The 21,828-nt window shown below is 42.7% G+C and overlaps 1 protein-coding gene across 1 annotated transcript in view; it reads right to left on the bottom strand.

The window, feature by feature from the left end:
* The window catches only part of LOC124284975, a 96,169-nt gene that overhangs the window by 19,104 nt on the left and 55,237 nt on the right, over window positions 1-21,828 (bottom strand). Inside the window, 15 exon segments of the mRNA XM_046721104.1 lie at window positions 1,858-1,971; window positions 2,881-3,030; window positions 3,641-3,892; window positions 5,061-5,386; window positions 6,116-6,281; window positions 7,168-7,337; window positions 8,906-9,062; window positions 9,778-9,986; window positions 12,079-12,198; window positions 15,740-15,993; window positions 16,544-16,713; window positions 19,152-19,172; window positions 19,174-19,346; window positions 20,107-20,223; window positions 21,578-21,809. Coding sequence (XP_046577060.1) covers window positions 1,858-1,971; window positions 2,881-3,030; window positions 3,641-3,892; window positions 5,061-5,386; window positions 6,116-6,281; window positions 7,168-7,337; window positions 8,906-9,062; window positions 9,778-9,986; window positions 12,079-12,198; window positions 15,740-15,993; window positions 16,544-16,713; window positions 19,152-19,172; window positions 19,174-19,346; window positions 20,107-20,223; window positions 21,578-21,809 — 2,631 coding nt within the window.

Below are 21,828 nucleotides of genomic sequence, written 5' to 3'. Positions count from 1 at the left end.
GGTCACATAACACATAACAGTGGCTACGGTAACCGTGACCGGATTTTTAGTTTTATGCAATATAAGTATGCACTAAGTTTAATTAGCAAAACATGGTCACATAACACAGTGGCTACGGTAACCCCGACCGGATTTTTAGTTATATGCAATATAAGTATGCACTAACTAGCAAAACATGGTACATAACAGTGGCTACGGTAACATGGTTATATGCAATATAACACTAAGTTTAATTATGCATGGTCACATAACACAGTGGCTACGACCGGATTTTTAGTTATTAATATTATGCAATATACAGTCACATAACACAGTGCACGGTAACGGATTTTTAGTTTTATGCAATAAACATGGTAACTTTAATTAGCAAAACATGGTCACATAACACAGTGGCTACGGTAACCCCGACCGGATTTTTAGTTTTATGCAATATAAGTATGCACTAACATTAATTAGCAAAACATGGTCACATAACACAGTGGCTACGGTAACCCCGACCGGATTTTTAGTTTTATGCAATATAAGTATGCACTAACATTAATTAGCAAAACATGGTCACATAACACAGTGGCTACGGTAACCGTGACCGGATTTTTAGTTTTATGCAATATAAGTATGCACTAACATTAATTAGCAAAACATGGTCACATAACACAGTGGCTACGGTAACCCCGACCGGATTTGTAGTTTTATGCAATATAAGTATGCACTAACTTTAATTAGCAAAATATGGTCACATAACACAGTGGCTACGGTAACCGCGACCGGATTTGTAGTTTTATGCAATATAAGCATGCACTAACTTTAATTAGCAAAATATGGTCACATAACACAGTGGCTACGGTAACCCCGACCGGATTTTTAGTTATATGCAATATAAGCATGCACTAACATTAGCAAAACATGGTCACATAACACAGTGGCTACGGCAACCGAATCCCCGTGCTTCTTCGTATTTTGTGGCTACATAGAGCTACAGATCCAACAGTGATTCTTAATAGATTCCCAAACCAAATGTGGATATGCTTTATATTCCTCAGGAAAATGTATGATTCACTTTCCAGAGCACTTGTCTTGAAATATGTAACTATATTTTCGACTATGCGCTTTTGTATGTACTTACCGCAGTTAGTAACAAAGCAGGAGGTATTTTGGTTGGTATTGTAATAACACTATTTAGTTTTGTATCAATTCATTAATATGCATGAATAATGGCAAGACTTTATCGTTATGTAAGTTTGCATTACAAAGAGTTAGTCTACTTAAACTACATCTGAGGTAGGTACGTGAGCCTCGTAGGTCCGTGGGGGTGGTGGGGTAGTCTAGTGGTTAAAGCGTTGGCTCGTCACGCCGAAGACCCGGGTTCGATTCCCCACATGGGTACAATGAGTGAAGCCCATTTCTGGTGTCCCCCGCCGTGATATTGCTGGAATATTGCTAAAAGCGGCGTAAAACCAAACTCAGTCAGTCAGTCGTAGGTCCGTGTGTATCCCGCCGTTGTAATGCTTGAAATATTGTGTAGCTTAAGTAGTGAGTGAGTTTAGTTTTACGCCGCTTTAGCAATATTCCAGCAATATCACGTCGGGGGACACCAGAAATGGGCTTCACACATTGTACCCATGTGGGGATCGAACCCGGGTCTTCGGCGTGACGAGCGAACGCTTTAACCACTAGGCTACCCCGCCGCCCCTGTGTAGCTTAAGTAACCTAACCCATACATTCAAATAGGATTCCCAGGTGTATGATAAACAAGAAAGCGTTGTTCACCGGTCGCTTCGAATCTCATGAGATGTGTAGCAGGAAGAGGGCACATATCGTTACTTCAAATGTAAGGCGATGTGTATCTACTGCACTGACCTGTTTACAGTTTCCAAACTCCTCCCCGTTACAGGATATGCCTTCCGCCGGGTAGCCGTCAAGGTCAGGGTCAGGTCCACAGGTGAACCCGTTCCCAGCAAGGCCGTTGTTGCACTGTGGTAAAGAGGTGTAGTTGAATAAAACATCAACACGGTTGAAATAAGCATGGACCATTCAATACCGTACTGGAGAATAACATAGATATTGCTGGATATTTTCCAATGATTACCAAGTATCCTCGACCGCCTCCGTGGTGTAGTGGTTAGAGCGTCCGCCCGGAGAGCGGAAGGTCGTGGGTTCGATCCCCGACCGCGCCATACCAAAAGACGTTAAAATATGGTACTTGTTGGTCCCTGCCTGGCGCTCGGCATTAATGGGTACAACAAGGACTGGTCGGCTCGGAGACAGTATAATGTGTCTGAGTGGGGTATTCATGCTTCACTGCGGCATGGTATCTCAGTGGGCTAGCACTATAAAACCAGCTTCAGTCTGGGCTAGTACAAGCAGCCGCACATACACATACACACGCATGCACGTCGTCATATGAGCGAAATATTCTCAAGCACGACGTAAAACCCAATTTCACCTCACCTCACCTCAAATGCGTTATCTCTTAAACGTACTCAAGCGTATAAAACTAGGTAAGTACGCAAATGTCATTCCGTAAAATGCTTAGACGCCGTTGGATAGGAAATGCAGATCTCGTCACTTTGGGTATCTGGTAAAAACAGGTAGAGGTAATGTACTTGCACGTTCTCGCATCTATCCATGCGTACTCGTATGCAATCACACTAACGTACTCACGAGTACTCATGCGTATTTACCTGTGCCTACACGTACTTAAACGTTCTCATATGTACAGTCCGGTAAATAGTAGTCTTGGGAGTCGGAGTAAGCACAGATACGCACACGTAGTCAAATATACTTGTGCGAAATCATAAGTACTCACATGTATTCGCACGCACATACTCACATGTAGTCGGAGGCAGTCACACGTACTCACACGTACTAACACGTACTCACCAGACAGCTGTAGTCCCCCGGGCCGGCGTAGACACAGGTGGCGTTGATGTTACATTCATGTTTACCTGATAGACAGAAGTCCGCTAGCTCACACCCGTACTTAGCGCTGCCAATGTACCCATCTTTACACAGACCGCAGTTGAAACTGCCCTAGAACCGAAATATTCACGGGCTTTAATCGGATGTATACTCCTACCCTCAAAATCAATATATAGGTGCGAGGAACAGCTAGACTTTCTGTCCCGTCGCATTTCTCCCCAGCAACTGAAAAACACTTCGTATTTTTTTATTTATCTAGACACGAATTACATACGAATCAAAGTTAATTTTATAAATTTAATGATATATCAAAATTACGCAGAGGCAATCGAATGAATTACGCACAAAAACTATTCACTATTAACTCCGAGAGGTAAACTGAAGAAAGGCAAAACTTTGGTAAAATTGACATTTTTTTTTTCTAAATCAATGTTGCATTATTACAAATACTCAAATATCTTTCATATGTTCCGGTTATGTCTTTTGAAAGAACCTTGTGTGTGAGTGACAGAGTGAGTGCGGGTTTACGCCGCATTAAGCAATATTCCAGCAATATCACAGCTGGTGTCACCGGAAATGGGCTTCATATATTGCACCCATGTGGGGAATAGAACCCGGGTCTATGGCTTGACGAGCGAACGCTTTAACTACTAGGCTACCCCACTGCCACTTTGTTTGTAAAAACATATTTTTTCGTAATTTCTATATTCGAGTCACCCACCACGGTGTTATGACAGTAGCCATTTTGGTCACACCCTCCGTTGTTGGTGAGGCATTCGTCTGTGTCTTCGCAGTGCTGGATAGGGGAAGGGTCATGCTTTTGGTTGCAGTCGATGAAGTTCCGGCGGGTCACGTTGTAGGCCAGGGCGTCCTCGAACGATCCTGTGTAGCCTGGAGGACATCTTCGGCACTGGTAGCCTGGCTCTGTGTTCTTACACGACGACGAATTCCAGCATGGAGAGTAATCGACACACTGAAAGCAATGGTGCCATATTATACCAAACTCCTCCTTCGTGAACATGAATTTACAGATGGGTTATAGTTTGTTGGTGCTCTGGGGCAAAGATAGGCGAGTAGACTAATGCGCCACTATTGTGTACATAATTGCGTGCCATAGTCGTGTCACAAGCCAATGATCGTGGGTTTGAGTCCATAATGTCTTCCGACTACGTTTCTACAGGTGCGCGGGTGTTTCACGAATAAAGTAAATGTCGAAGGACTTCATCAGTTCGTAACGTTCACCCACAACCCTTGCCAACGGAACAGCAATGGGTGTCTGCACTTTGTCCCGATAGCAGGGTCTAGTTACCCTTCTTTGCACAATATGATGGATCGCCACTAAACCCACCCCACTCCACACCATAGCCGATCCACGGCTTGATCTGTCTTGAGGTTTCACGTTGATGTCAACCTCGCCAGAAACGACCACGCGGAAAGTGCAACATGAATTGGCATTCATCTGAAACGTTACTTGTCCATCGTCAACCATTTTGGTTAGTCGGTACTTGTTCCACAGCCTGATAATCACAGACATTGAAGCACGTTTTCCATTTGACGCTCATTTCTGCCATTTTCCAGTATGCCAATAGCTCGTAGACGCACCTCACGTTACAGACGCTGCAAAGGTCTCTACACAAGCATAACATGATAAGCAGAATCAGTCGACAGAAAGAGTGAGTGAGTTCAGTCAATATTCCAGCTGTATGGCCGCGGTCTGTAAATAATCGAGTCTGGACCAGACAATCCAGTGATCAACAGCGCATGAGCATCGATCTACGGAATTGGGATACGATGACAGTGTCAACCAAGTCAGCGAGCCTGATCACCCGATCCCGTTAGTCGCCTCTTACGACAAGCATAGGTTACTGAAGATCAATTCTAACAGATCTTCACGGGTCCCACAGAAACAGATGTCAAAAAAGATAAAATACATTTCTTTCGAAGTATTAAAATTAGAAATGGCACGAAGCTGGGTGGAGCTTGTGTGGCGCGTAAGGTTTGGTTGTTGTTTTACGCCGCACAGAAGTAAACGCTCATGGTTAGGATGTTTGGCGTCAACAATTTATTTATAGATATATGTCATGCTTCCCCTTTCAATAGTATATATTTTCAAAACTGAAGATGAAATAAACTGCACCCACCTCGTCGATGTCAGTACAGGTGACGCCATCCCCGTTATAGCCATGTGGACAAGGATCGCACACGTGGCCGTAACTCCCGTCGGGGTTCTGGGCATTCCTGCACGTGACTCCATGGAAACAAAGTCCCGTGCTGCTAATGCACGGGCACTGGGTGCTGTCGGAACACGCCTCACAGTCAGTCCCATCCCCCTTGGACCAGGACCGGGGGTTGCACGGCTCACACCGGTCCTTCATTGTAGTGCTGCGGAACCCATTCGGGCAGGGCAAGCAAGAGGTCTGTCCTGACTGATCCTGGTAGGTGCCAGGTCGGCACAGCTCGCAGAATTCTACAGGAAAAAAGATAGATAAGATACAAAAGTGTCCTGTGTGAATATCTGAGGTGAACCCTGAGCGAACATTGACTGATTAGGATGCTTGGTAAAAAATCATGGCGCTCAGAAACGACAGAATGCAGAAATGTATCACAGTGCGGTTTTTCTTTTTTGCATTCGGAACTCACCGCGTTCGACAGTCAGAAATCAGATATGTTGGTCTGGTGTCCCCTGCCGTGATACTGCTGGAATATTGCTAAAAGCGGCGTAAAACCGAACTCACTCACTACTCGTAGCCTTGAGGCTAATTGGATGATTACAAATTTCACCTTAAGCAACCAACCATGCAGGTGTTCTCAGATTTTCATGCTGACAGGTATCGTATCCCAGTGAAAATACCTGTGAAGATCCGGGTTAGAATTGATCTTCAGTAACCCATGCTTGTCGTAAGAGGCGACTAACGGGATCGGGTGGTCAGGCTGGCTGACTTGGTTGACACATGTCATCGCATCCCAATTGCGTGGATTGATGCTCATGCTGTTGATCACTGGATTGTCTGGTCCAGATTATATACAGACCGCCGCCATATAGCTGGGATACTACTAAGTGTGCCGTAAAACTAAACTCACTCACTTAGTGAAAATATTTTCTTCAAATAAAGACAAATTGCAACAACTGTATATTTCTACGATGATTGGGTAGTTTAGTTTTAGAGAGTCAGTTGTTTAAAGTTTTAGAATTTACCTTTGTTTCCATCTGACCACGTGCCGACCTCGCAGTAGTACCTCTGTCCGCCCCGACAGGCATACCCTGACTCACACTGGGTGCATGTGTCCGGACAGTAGGAGTCATTGCAGTACGTCACGTAGTGGAACTCCTCGCAGGGTTCTGCGTAGCCATTTTTACAGATCTGAAGCATAAAATAGATGTGTTTGATACATCGCCAAAACTTCTGACAGGATCATTACAATGGATCAAAGGAAGTCTCGTTGGTTTGTTTCTCGATATATGGTCATCTACACAAAAACACAAACTATTTTAATGATCCACGAGGACGAACAGAAATATATACGAAAGTATATGGAAATAGATATATACTAATATTATATTTTTATTGGATATTTACGAATGTCATTATTCGTGTTTCATTATTTTAGTTTCTTTGATTGAATCGTTATCTGGATGGTAGTCGACAATGGGTTCTGAAACAGCATTCAAAATTGGTCCGCTGTCAGTCAGCCTCCTCCTCAGTTCTCCAAACTACTTATGGTTGTACATGAGTACATACATACATTGAGTGAGTGAGTTTAGTTTTACGCCGCTTTTAGCAATATTCCAGCAATATCACGGCGGGTGACACCAGAAATGGGTTTCACACATTGTACCCATGTGGGGAATCGAACCCGGGTCTTCAGCGTGTCGACTGCACGCTTTAACCGCAAGGCTACCCCACCGCCATACATACATTGAACATTCATATCAAGACAACAGTTGATGCAACTGTTCTGTTTGATTTCTTCCAATTTGAGTTAGCACTAAGGTGGAGAAGAGCTTCAGTTCTAAAGAGTGAGTGAGTTTGGTTTTACGCCGCTTTTAGCAATATTCCAGTAATATCAAGGCGGGGGACACCAGAAATAGGCTTCACACATTGTACCCATGTGGGGAATCGAACCCGGGTCTTCGCCTGACGAACGAACGCTTTAACCACTAGCCTACCCCGCCGCTCCTCTATCTACAGAGAGTTTACAGTGTGGGTATTGTTTACAATGATATATCTGCGAGGCAAGTACACTTACCCAACCCAGCGGGCAGGACGTGCACTCCGACGCTAAACCAAAACTGTGCTCTGTCGGGGAGCGGCCACAGGTGGAATTGGACATTGGGGGGTCACAACGTCCACACGGCAGCATGTGTCCGTCCCCCGGGCAGTACCACGTGGTCTCACACCTCTCACAAGATGTCTGATCTAAAAAGAAACAAACATACAGACGTAATACAAAGCGAGAGTTTCATTGTTGTTTGGTTGAGAAGCGAAAATTGCATACAATGGGCTGACACTGATAATGACATGTAACATATGGAGTGAGTATGGTTTTACGCCGCTTTTAGCATAATTCCAGCAATATCACGGCTGGGTTTCACACACTGTACCAACATGTGAAACAGAACCGGACCTTCAGTGTGACCAGCGAACACCTACACCGCCGCGCCTCAATACCTGCATTCTGAATAGGAAGACCGAATAATATTGCTATGTTAATATGACAACAGTATGTACTTGTGTATGTGATGTGATCTGAAAACTGTTACTGTACTTACATTTGATCGAAAAAATATACATGTACTACTTTTAGGCGTAGGTCTCTTAAAGGTTTTAAATGACTATATTTAGCTAACAACATTACAGTACAATTTTTTGTGTAGACAGCATTTTCTGGTACAGACAGGTAAAAGAGATATGATATTTTGTACATTTGACATGGCGGTAAGATAAATACGTTGTTTGCTTCTCCCTCGGGTAATAAGGTCTGATGTACGCCTCAGTATATACTCATAGTATATACACACGGAAATATCAACAGCCAGTCGTCAACTGCTTTCCATGGTTTTCAGTAGTGGTTTGAACAGTGATGTAGAGTTTTAGATGAGGTCGTGTTGATTGTTGAGGAAGATTGTTCCAGAGGTGCGAGCACCCAGTGCTTTTAACGTTCACTATACTTGCACAAGTCCCCACAGAAAATTTGATTATAAGTTAAAATCATTCCAAGACCATATAAGTAATAGAATACGATATCCATGTGAATGATTGATGTCGTTGTACTGACGGTGTATAGTGGTTAAAGCGTTGGCTCGTCACGCCGAAGGTCCGGGTTCGATTCCCCACATGGGTACAATGTGTGAAGCCCCTTTCTGGTGTCAGACGCCGTGATATTACTGATATACATGTATTGCCAAAAGCGGCGTAAAACTAGACTTATTCACTCACTGACGATTTATCTAGGCTTGCCGAGTATACTCTTAGAATTACTATGCATCCTCTGAGAGGGTACGTAAGTCCCAAAATGTTCAAAGTCAATTTAAACTTGCCAGGATTTTTAAACGTAGCATTCTTGTCATTTTAATTTTGGCTAACATTTCTTACAATCGCCAGCAGCTGAAGGGATGGTGTAAATCCAACTAGGGTCCATGCAGGTAGCCAAGGTACTGTAAGTCCCCATGGTCCCTGGTATGGTGATCTACCTTCTGGTGTTGGCGATCTATAGCCCGTGTTTATTTTGTACTGTCTATAGTGATTTAATTTTACGATAGCGTACTAGTTTTAAATTTATATAGCTGTGATATTCTAGTATTTTTACTGTCCTTCGATGACAGGTTTTTACGTTATACATTCACTGATTTGAATATTGATATAAACTATTCTCGTCACGATATGGCTGCAATATTGCCGATGTGACGTTAAATTTTAACTCACTCACTCACTATGCATCCATGGACTTATCATTCAGTACAGTCTTGGAGCAAGGCTAAACTTACAATGCAGTTCCTCCCGCTGTGAACAGCCAATCAGCTCGAACCTGAGACTGACGTGCCCCACCCACGTCTGGGGGTTAATACGGATATACTTCCCACGGGCTGGGGGCTCCAGGCTCACATCCACAACAGTGGTCTGGTCAACTGCCCCATTGAACACCTGCAACGTGGGAGAAATGCTATACCATTAAAACATTATTTATCTAAATGTATTAGAATTGTTTAAGATCTGGGTTAGAACTGACCATGATTGTCGTAAGATACGATTGAAATACAATGTCGTGTGGTCAGGTTCGATACATGTCATCGTGCCTGTATCGCGTACATTGATGCTACTGATCACAGGATTGTCTCGTCCAGACTAGCAACAAATAACTGTGCGCAGCCTTTTAGTAATATCCAACCCATGTCACTGTGCTGATTACCGAAAGTTTACAATATTATACTGATTATGTGGGGATTAGAACGTTATTGCCGAGCGAGCGAACTCTTCAACCTCTAAATTACCCATCCCGAGTTACCCGTACAGAACAAAATATTCTTTTCATATAGTTTTAAGAAAACAACGTTATGATCTCAAGCAAACTTGACAACAAAAGTTTGTTTGGGTTTTTTGTTTTGTTTTATTTGTTCCCATGGTAACAAAGTCAACATCAAAGGTATACAGCACCAACAAACACAAGAAAGGTTAAGATACATTGCTTTAAAGATGTGATGATAATTAGTTGCAGAATATTGGGATGATTGAATTCCATTCAAGATTGCATTTTTCAATTTTATTGTTTCTCTTTGAAATACTTTTTCTACAGAAAATATCTCTTCTAATACCCTTTTATAATTAATGAAACAAACGTTGACAACGACTAATGACTTACATCAAGGCCGGACCCGTCGGTATATTTACTGAAGGTGATGCCGTCATCGCTGACGTACACGGAGAAGGTTGGGACGTAGTTGACATCGTCTTCCCTGCCCTGAATCTGTATGACGCGGATCACATAGAGTTCCTCTAACTGCGTCTGTATCCACTGGTTTGAGTCATCAACGGCAGCCACCCATCCGCCAGTCAACCCGCCAAGCTCCGCTACCGACAAAGATTATTCACATCACTGTAAAGTTAATATATTTTGACCCGTGAAGGTCCGGGCTTGAATTGGTCTTCAGTAACCAATGTTTGTCGTAAGAGGCGACTAACGAGATCGGGTGGTCAGCCACGGTGACTTGGTTGGCACATGTCATCGTATCCCAATGGCGTGGATCGATGCTCATGCTGTTGATCACTGGATTGTCTGATTGACTGAGTGCGGCGTAAAACTATACTCACTCACTCACTAACTAATATATTTTGTCTGTTTTTTATCATTTTCAAATCCGCACCCAGCAATATTCAGCGGCGTGTAAACGATCAAGACAATTCCGTGAATAATGTTATGAGTAACGATCTTCGTCCTCGACGTAAGATGACACGAAACTTTTGTTTCTACCCCGAAATCCTGATATTGTATAAAGTTTATTTTATCACTGAAGCAAATATATTGAGTTCGGATCAACTACACCAGCAACGTTAACGCCGTCGAGGTACACACATCGTCGTCATCACACAATTTCACAGTCAAATCCTCATTCATGTGTCTTTCGTATTCAACATGGTGCTGGTGACTTAAACTGTCCCAGAATCCGAATGGGCTATAGTATTCTATACTGTGTATTGTGTAATGCCCCTTTAAACTTTGCAGTAAATTGACAACATGTCAGCTTGTTGTGTTATGTCATCATGACTCTAACCTTTCAGATATAATGAACCTCGATTAACCTTTCAGAAATGATGGAACTGTGGCTCTAACCTTTCATTCTACTCCAATTTTAATTTTCTGAAATAATATATAGAGATTTATATAGCGCCAATATCCAGATGAGTCCTGCTCAAAGGCGCTTTCGTATGAGTCTGACAAGGAAAGAGTCACTCGGAACTGTAACATGATTTGAAAAAGAATGTTTTCAACATTCCCTTAAATGCACAGATCTTCTCTGCACTTTTAATGCCCAATGGGATGTTGTTCCAAAGCATAGGACCTGCTTTTGAGAAACATCTGTCTCCAAATGTCTTTGTCCTCGTACGTGGCACAACTAGTAACTGGGCACTACTAGACCGTAGGGAACGGGAGGGTGGATGGCACTGGATCAGTTCGTTGATGTATGATGGGCCAATACGGTGAAAAGCTTTGTATACAAGCACAAGAATCTTAAAGTCTATCCGTTTGACTATTGGGAGCCAATGCAGATGCATCAGAACTGGAGTTATGTGCTCATATTTAAATCTTTCAGAAATAATTACCCCTATGGCTTAAACCATTCTGAAATCATGGAATCTTGATTTCACAAATACCAATCCAATGACTCTAACCTTCCAGATATGGTGGAACCATGGCTTTAACCATCAGATATGATGGAACCATGACCTTATCCTTTCAGAAACCTAGTGCAGTCTGACATCTATATATACACTTAGACTCCCAATTGCGCAGACCGATGCTCATGCTGTTGATCACTGGATTTTCTGGTCCAGACTCGATTATTTACAGACCACCGCCATATAGCTTGAATATTGCTGAGTGCGGCGTAAAACTAAACTCACTCACTAAGACAACTTACATGCAAAGGCAAATGTAGAAACATTCCTGAGCACAAAATCAACACATACAAGAATATTCGATTGATCACAAAGCTGTATACAGGAGCTATACTTCATGTTTCTGTATGAGACCGCCTCCGTGGTGTAGTGGTTAGAGCGTCCGCCCGGAGAGCGGAAGGTCGCGGGTTCGATCCCCGACCGCGTCATACCAAAAGACGTTCAAATATGGTACTTGTTGGTCCCTGCCTGGCGCTCGGCATTAATGGGTACAACAAGGACTGGTCGGCTCGGAGTCAGTATAATGTGTCTGAGTGGGGTATTCATGCTTCACTGCGGCATGGTATCTCAGTGGGCTAGCACTATAAAACCAGCTTAAGTCTGGGCTAGTACAAGCAGCCGCACATACACATACACACGCATGCACGTCGTCATATGAGCGAAATATTCTCAAGCACGACGTTAAACCCAATTTCACATCACCTCAACTTGGTAATCACTATTCAAGACACTGTTTAACACCGATTAGACAATAACACTGAGTTACCTGAAAGTGACGTCATGTTGAGACGGGCCCTCTCTGGTCCACTCTCTGGCTGAGCTGATGAAGCAGTGAGAAACTCATCCCGAATAAACGCCTTCTGTATCCCAGCAACCCGCAGACATTCTACAACACATCAAACATGTTATAGAGAAAGGTCAGATACTATATGGTGAGTTTCTATTCGTGTAAGCGAAAACTGGAAGACATGTTGTTAAAACAATTGTCTATTTAATAGTGGTGATCCGATTAATTGAAATAATCGAAGATTGGTCGCAGTGACTAAACGACAAAGCAATCGATCACGTTTTCTCATAATCGAACACAAACAATTCTGGAACACTTGTTTTCATCAACGATATTTTTCACAAGGTTGGTTTTGTCTGTTACATTTCATAAACATTACAAGCTCGTTCCAAGTCATGATTGAATTTATCTTAAAGACACCAAGAATTTTATGTTCCTAACATACTAGTCATCCTTTAGAGATGTTAAATTTTGCCCAAACCCCTCAAAATAACTACATATTTTTTTTTTTAATTTGTGCATTAACAAATTTTATAAATAACGCTAACCAATTATTTTCGATGATTGATCGGTGGTAATGAACCAATCATCAATTATGAGATTTTAACCAATTCCCAACACTACTATTTAAAGGTCACATAAACCCTAGGGGTAAAAATACATAAATCACTAACTGGCATCGTTATAAATGAAACCCCGTCATTAAAACTACTCATTTCGACCTTTAATTGACTTAAATCGACCTTTTTGACAACAGTGCACAATTCTCACCCGCGAACGAAATTTCAACCAATCAGAGCGGCGCGACTCTGTGACGTCATATGAGGAATAGCTTTGAGGGCCGATGCAGAATTCATCTACATTTTAGGGGGTAAATTATCTTGTTTACAGGCTTGTATAAACCTGAAATCGTGACAGGTGTTGTGGAAAATGAAAGCTATATGTTCTCACAATCTACTGGCATTTAATTTTGTCTCCTGCTTTGCCTAGTTTCCGAGTTACAACTTGTTTTCATAGACGCTTCTGTCACAATTGATTGGTGTCGTTAGGCCCTATTTGTATAATGACTGATCGAAATTGATCCCATTTCTGTGTTTTTTTACCTCGATATTTAATCATGTCATGTAAAAATCTGTTTGTATTCTCAAAACAGTGTCGGCCCATAAGTTTTCACATGCAATACAGCAATTAATACTCCCTTGTTGTAACCCGTGTTAGGTGGTATAAACCTACACATGTTATTTGTCATCATTCACTTGATGGTCAGTTAATGAATTTATAACAGGTATAATTAGTGGTAACACACTTAGATTACCCGACAAAGGTTCCCATTTGGCATTTCTTGTGTCTGGAGTAAAATATTCAACATTATAAACATCGATCAAAGGATTAACCGATAACACGCTGATTGATTAATTACTTTTATCTTACACAGCGGAATTGTCAAAGGTAGTGTTTATGTATGTAGATTTACTAATCTATACTGAATACACTCTGCCGTGTCGGTGTCTGCGTAAAAACAACGTCCTTCTTTCAAAGGATTAACCGGCAATACATTGATTGATTGCCCATTATTGGCTAACTAAATTACTGTTTTTAATGAAAGGCGGACATTATGCAATTAGTTGCCAGGTGTGCTATCTTGGGTGACCAATGAGACTATACACCAATACCTGAAAAGATTTATCACTTTTTCGTATATTAAACTGTTAAAAGACACATCATTTGGAACAGTTTTGTGGATATTGATGGATACATTCCTCAAACAAGGTAATGGCCTGATATTGTTCCTATAACTTTAATCTGTTTTAATTTTAATATTTGCATTTTGTTTTTTATTCATTTGTCGTAGCATTCAACAGAATCATTGTTTTCGCCATGAAGTGTAATGAGACAGACAACATACACTAGAGTGTGTGTGCGAATTATGATTCACATTGGCAAACTATAAAATGTCTAGATATTACAGTTCTGTTATAAATTCACTATAAGTATCAGCAGATCGTCAGATTTTTATTTAGTTTCAAAATGCATAAAAGTATGATAATAAACTAATTAGGATTATAAGACCAAATATAAAGACACACATTGACTAGTATCTACATACTGGTGAGTGGACATTAACCATGTGAATGTAGCAAGAAATTTATCGCGCAGTATTGTGACTTCGACCCCCACCTCGCTTTCGTGGAAGAAATCGTTATGTTATAAGTTGTGTCATGCAAAATGCTTTTGGTTTATGATTCCAATACATATTTAACTACGAGTAGAAAGTAGTCTTGATTTTCAACTTAGATGAAAACAAACTATAATCTCATTAATTCTAACAGACTTTACGATTTTCAAAATGGCGGCGCCCTGTCCCGAACATCCGCCAGTCTGTGGATAAATGCTATTTAGGTTTGTTTTCACCGAGTTACAAAATCAAAACTACTTTCTACTGGTAGTGAAATATGTATTTTATTGATGGCCAATAGGATTTTGCATGACATAACAGCATATAACATAACAATTTCTCTCCTGGCAGCGAGGTGGGTGTCAATATAATACTACTTACAATATTATTGTTACTTCGACCACAACCTCACTTCCGAGGAAGTAATCGTTATGTTACAAGTTGTGTTATGGAAAATCTTTATGGTCATCAATCATATACATATTTTACTATAACTAGTAAGTAGTTTTGATTCTTTAACTTCCGTGAAGCGATCTGAACACAAGTAAGATATCGTTTCAGGCTTCCACAACGCTCGCTTCGCACTCACAAACATAACCCATTTAGCACGAACTGCGGGGTCCTGTGGAAATCTGTGCATGGTGACACCATCATCCGACCCCTAGGAGCAATTGACGACAAAGCAACGATTCGGCATGTCGTCGTTCATGTCGAGAAATCATCAAAATGATGAGCGTGCTACACACTTTCTATACAACTAACTGAAAATCGTTCCTCATATGACGTCACTGCAGTGCTCTGGCGACAGAGTTACGTAACCTGTCTGTGGTTTCGTTGTCGGGCGAGAGGGAAGCAGGCGACTTTTGGCCACTTTTAATCGCTCGGTATTAATTAACCACAAGTTTTAAAGAATAAATTTGGTGTTCCGCATAAGACTAACCACAAATCTTTCATATGTAATGGTTAAAAGAGTAACAAAAACAAAGTTTAGTGGTTCTTTAACCATCACTTACACGGTTTGTAATAAGTAATCCCTGGAGTGATTTTGAGTAAACGGTAATCAACAAAGACAGTTGTAAGAACAACAAAACCCCTTCCATGTTCGAAATGTTTTAAATGTGTGCCAAAACGGAAACTAACATCGTGATTCATGCCAGTTTTGTTCAACGTTCAAGGTATATTATAAAACATAAAAACAAATTCACATATAAGTGCTCTGCCCTAACTCTCACACACCAACATATGCCACAAAAACATTATTTGTTGGTATTATACGATGAAAGTTTTATTGAATTCACAATTGCAGCTGTCGTGCTATATGCAGCTCAATAAATAGATAGTTTGCTGGATAAAACTGGAATAAACCACTCAGCACCTTCCATTATTCGCTTCTTACAAGATCAGTTATGGCCATATTCACGGGTCAAATAGACGCGGATCTTCGCAATCCCGTCACCAACTCACCAAACTCATAATGGTAGTACCCTGGCACCACAAACGTAATGTCCCCTGTTATTTCGTCGAGTGGAAAATCAAAGACGATTGGTTCATATTCCACAGACACCAGACAGGAATTGTCCAACACCATCGTGACGGTGCCTTTAGCACCACGGCGGGGTACGCCCTCGTCAACGACGAACACCTCAAAACTGAGGGTTGTGTTCTTCGTGTAAACAGACTTGTGAAGATCTTCCGTCTCGTTAAAAGACACTGGGGGACTGCAAATATGAATAATACTCAGGCAACCATATTACAGCCATATAAGACATATTTATATATTAATATCAGTAACAATACTCTGGAACCGAAAGTGAGTTCAGTTTTACGCCGCTTTTAGCAATATTCCAGCAATATCACGGTGGGGATACCAGAAATTGGCTTCACGCATTGCACCCACGTGGGGAATCGAACCCGGGTCTTCGGCGTGACGAGCAAACGCTTTAACCACAAGGCTACCCCACCTCCCCCTGGACAGTTGGACAATGAAATTACTTATATTGTGAGCAAACGTCCCCATCGTTTGGCGTACATGTCACGCAATCGACCGAGACTGACCACCTGATGCATTCTGTCGCAGAGAGGCTCGCCATTGTTAACTGAAAGGTTTCTGACGTTACTTTACGTTACGTTACGTTACTTTACGTTTCTTACGTTACTTTACGTTACGTTACGCAACATAAATATACTATTTATTTAGTGTATATTCCACTGACAGTATTATCAGTACAACAAAAATAAAGTTTATCTTGAAATAGATTACAAACTCACGTTGCCGTGACATCTGATCGGTAGTATCTGAGTACGGAGTTGTTCCCGGAGTCGATGTCTGCGGCGTTTAGATCCACAATGGGGACTGCTTGGAGAGCAGGATTGGCCCAGATGGAAAACGTACTTTGGTCAAGCTCTGGGCAGTTGTCGTTCACGTCTGTGATATGGATCTGAAACATGGTACTGTGATTGACGACACAAATACATAACGGTTATTGTACGCCTTAAAAATGAATACCTAACAGGAATGAATGGGTGGTTTCCATTCCCAGATTCGGTTTGTCTACACCAAAGTAAATAATATTAGTGATATCCCTATTCATTCATATTCGACATGCTATTAACTCGGGATGATCGTCAACATTTTCAATAGTATATAACCCAGTTACAGTAACAAGTCGGCGATTAACGCATCCTAAGAAATACCTGTTATCTTCATCACATAGTCCCGAGGGGAAAGGTTCGAATAGGCACTCTGTTGGTTGGTCAAAAGAGGCGACAAAACTGTATCGATCGGCTCTGCGTATTTTTTCTCATTGGGTGTACAACGCTACCGTATACCGACGACGTGGGTTTACAACGCTACCGTATACCTTCGGCGTGGGTGTACAACGCTACTGTATACCGTCGGCGTGGGTGTACAATGCTACCGCATACCGACGGCGTGGGTGTACAACGCTACTGTATACCGACGACGTGGGTGTACAACGCTACCGCATACCGACGGCGTGGGTGTACAACGCTACCGCATACCGACGGCGTGGGTGTACAACGCTACCGCATACCGACGGCGTGGGTGTACAACGCTACCGCATACCGACGGCGTGGGTGTACAACGCTACCGTATACCGACGGCGTGGGTCTACAACGTACCGTAAACTGACGGTGTGGGTGTACAACGATACGGTATACCGACGGCGTGGATGTACATATACCGACTACGTGGGTGTACAACGCTACGTACAGAGACAGCGTGGGTGTACAACGCTACCGTATACCGACGGCGTGGGTCTACAACGTACCGTAAACTGACGGTGTGGGTGTACAACGAAACGGTATACCGACGGCGTGGGTGTACAACGCTACCGTATACCGACTACGTGGGTGTACAACGCTACCGTACAGAGACAGCGTGGGTGTACAACGCTACCGTATACGGACGGCGTGAGTGTACAACGCTACCGTATACCTACAGCGTGGGTGTACAACGCTACCGTATACCGTCGGCGTGGGTGTACAACGCTACCGTATACCGACGACGTAGGTGCGCGGTGGGTGAGCTTGCTAAGGCGCCAGGCTAGTGATACAGCGAGGTTGAGGTGCCGGTATCGAGCTCACTTGTGACCGGGTGTAAAACCTTGGAGTCAACTTTGTGTGCACTCTCTTTCAGTGTTGTCACAACCCCTAGTGTACAGTACACAACCCTGTACACTTAAAAGAACCCACGAACCCGTTGGTATATGACCAGATGGTGGCCACATGAATACGTGCAAACACCAAGTTGCGGGTACAGCAACGTGCAGTGAACATGGACAAAGTACTGTGACTATGTGTCCCAGTCCACCCAGCTGTAAATGGGTACCTCGTTAGGATGAGAAAGCCACACTAACTCGGTGCGCCTAGTGGCAGCAAGAGTTGTATACTCCCCAGGGAGTTGAGATTGATAATACGATCTGCTGTTAAGATTGACATTCAATGATCGAAGGGAAAAATAACAGCACCTTGAGCTTGCACTAGTTGGGGGGGATACGTACGCTATATAAATATCCTATTATAATAAATAACAACACCGAAAGGTCGAATCTATTACAATAAAGATGTTGCTTTCCGTAAAAGATTGTTCATCTTCATGACGATATTTATTGCTATTGAATTTCTACTTAGTACACTCTTATTAGTACCGTCATTGTAATACTATTGTAGTGGTTTGTAAACTTTGTTACTTTTAGGATATATGTGCCAATAACATCACATTTCTATGTTGTTTTTTGGTTTCGCACGTTTGACATATTGTATCAACTTGAGGGTCAATATGTAACACTGGATTGTCCAGTCCAGAGTCGACGATTTACAACTCGATGTTAGGTGAGGTGAGGTGAAATTGGGTTTTACGTCGTGCTTGAGAATATTTCGCTCATAATAAGGAATAATAAGGAATTATGACGACGTGCATACGTGTGTATGTGTGGCTGCTTGTACTAGCCCAGACCTAAGCTGGTTTTATAGTGCTAGCCCACTGAGATACCATGCGCAGTGAAGCATGAATACCCCACTCAGACACATTATACTGACTCCGAGCCGACCAGTCCTTTTTGTACCCATTAATGCCGAGCGCCAGGCAGGGACGACCAAGTACCATATTTTAACGTCTTTTGGTATGACGCGGTCGGGGATCGAACCCGCGACCTTCCGCTGTCCGGGCGGACGCTCTAACCACTACACCATGGAGGCGGTCTTTTCTTTTAAGCATATCCTGCTATGTAAAATATAAAAAAAATGGCCATTTAAATGAAGTGTCATAAATATGGAGCTGGAACAGTGTTGTCGAGTTCGGCGTTAAGCAACAGCCTTATATACTAATATCCAGACGGACTTGACCAGGACGTACTTTTATTCCAATGGTTCCAGTTTGTTCCAGGGGACTTGTTGTAATCTACAATTTCCAACGCTACACTGTACAGGTCGGTCAGTTCGAAGTCCACTGATTTAGCTAAGGTGAACAGTCCCGTGGCAGTCGTCACGTCGAACGTCTCCACGCTGTTGTCGCTTGTGTCCGCCGGAATGGAGGACGGAGTTGCACATTCTGAAATGATAGACACACATCCTTTGTGACACTCGATTTTTTAAAACCAAGTGTCTTACCGCTCTTTTACAATCAATCAGTAAGTTGATATCTAACGTTGCATTGACAATGCTTGGGTCAAAGAGCCATCCCACTTTACTAAACATTGTAAGCAAGTGAGTTCAGTTTAACGTCTTTTACACAGTATTTCAGTTATATCACGACTTGTCAGATTGATCTGGAGATAAACTCAACACAGATCGTGTATGCTTGGTGGAACCAGGTACACACCATAAATAAAGGTTAATCCGACACCCACAATACCCTTCCACTTTCAATACCTTTCAATTCCGTACCCCAAACACCCATAGACACAACACTCCTACACCTACATTACCCTTACACCAACCCCCGCGCCAAATACGCCATTATCATTACCCCATACACCCAGTACACCAACACTCCTACACCTACATTACCCTTACACCAACCCCCGCGCCAAATACGCCATTATCATTACCCCATACACCCATACACACAACACTCCTACACCTACATTACCCTTACACCAACCTCCGCGCCAAATACGCCATTATCATTACCCCATACACCCATACACACAACACTCCTACACCTACATTACCCTTACACCAACCCCCGCGCCAAATACGCCATTATCATTATTCCATACACCCAGTACACCAACACCAAATACACCAGCACCTGGTGCCCTCATTATCATGGCACCATGCAGCCAATTATTGAGTATACGATGACTCACCTACAAATGAGATGTTAGCAATCGTGGTGTAGGTCAAGGTCGCCGCCACTGGAGGAGTACCAGCAGCCTGATTGGCCGCTGTGTCTGACTTGATTGAAAAATGACGTGCCTCGTTACCTGCAATCAGAGACAATGATACTGAGCAAACCAAACACAACAACGTGTGTTACAGGTCCCCAGATAGAACGTCAATTTACTATACTACTTTTCGGAACAAAATTAGGAGTAAAACGCCAAATAGCGGTGACAATTATGCTAATGGATCTCTGTTCTACTGACCTTGACTTTCATGTATGACAAAGCACTCAAATCTATTCCTTTTATTGACACTTAGAAATTCGTTTTCGTTTAAAAAGTAAATTTCTCCTTATGCCATGTGTTAACGATTGTGTATTGCCCACTACTAGTTTCGATGGCTTCGAAATGGCAGGCTTATGATCACTACGGCCTAAGATGACTGACTGACTGAGTTTAGTTTTACGCCGCTTTTAGCAATATTCCAGCAATATCACGGCGGGGGACACCAGAAATGGTCTTAACACATTGTGCCCATGTGGGGAATCGAACCCGGGTCTTCGGCGTGACGAGCCAACGCTTTAACCACTAGGCTACCCCACCGCCCCGTACGGCCTAAGAAACTAGCAAAGCTAATACTTGTGGTATTGTTGTTATCTATTGCAGTAGCAATATTTAAGCTTTATAACGGTAAACAATCGAATCTGGACTAAGCAAACCACTAATATATGACGATCCACGACGTCGCGTTCAACCCTGTCACGTATTAATCGCCTGTTACGACATTTAAACTGACTGACTGAGTTTGGTTTTACGCCGCTTTTAGCAATATTCCAGCAATATCACGGCAAGGGGGGCCACCAGAAATGAGCTTCACGCATTGTACCCATGTGGGGATTCGAACCCGGGTCTTCGGCGTGACGAGCCAACGCTTTACCCACTAGACTACCCCACCGCCCCACGAACCTGGGACCAGTTCCACAAAGCGATCGTAACCTAATCTGTCATACAGACCCCGAAATGAATAAACCCAATGCAGCTTAAATCTATGATATATGTCTAGATTACCACAGTTCCAGTTTCTGAAAGGGCGGTGGGGTTGCCTAGTGGTTCGTCACGTCGAAGACCCGGGTTTGATTTCCCACATGGGTACAATGTGTGAAGCCCATTTCTGGTGTCCAACGCCATTATATTACTGGAATATTGCTAAAAGCGGCGTAAAACTAAACTCATTCACACACCCAGTTTCTGAAAATGGAGTTTCTTGGCTGCTTTTATTTTATTTTATGAATATAACTTAGAAACTGTTGATTTTGTATCTTTAAAATATGTGCATTTCAGGACAGATCGCAGTCTAATTCTAACTCAAACGGCTCTCGGGATTCCCCCTTCCCTTCAACAAGAAAAGAACAGAAATGAGGACACCGCTCTAGCCTTGTAAACTTAGCCTACATACCATGAAGTATGGAAACCCTGAACGGCGGCCCTACGGAGAAGGAGTCGCTGAGGATGAGGGTCTGGAGGATGCCGTCGTTGTGGAAGTCTTCGTCGATGGTGACGGTGTAGTCTAGAGGCGGGTCTTCCCCGGCGGCGGTGATGAACTGAACGCCGGACAGTTCCAAGAAGTAGCCAGAATTACACAACAGTCTCTCGGCGTGGAACACTGCAAAGTGGTACCGTTCCCCAACCTGAAGAGAAGAATGTTGC

This window comes from Haliotis rubra, unplaced genomic scaffold, assembly GCF_003918875.1.
Source record: "Haliotis rubra isolate DU_JTF1 unplaced genomic scaffold, ASM391887v1 Scf35, whole genome shotgun sequence".
Classification (NCBI taxonomy): Eukaryota; Metazoa; Mollusca; class Gastropoda; order Lepetellida; family Haliotidae; genus Haliotis; species Haliotis rubra.
Note: the sequence above shows the minus strand (reverse complement) of the source record. Positions and strands in the feature narration are given on the sequence as shown.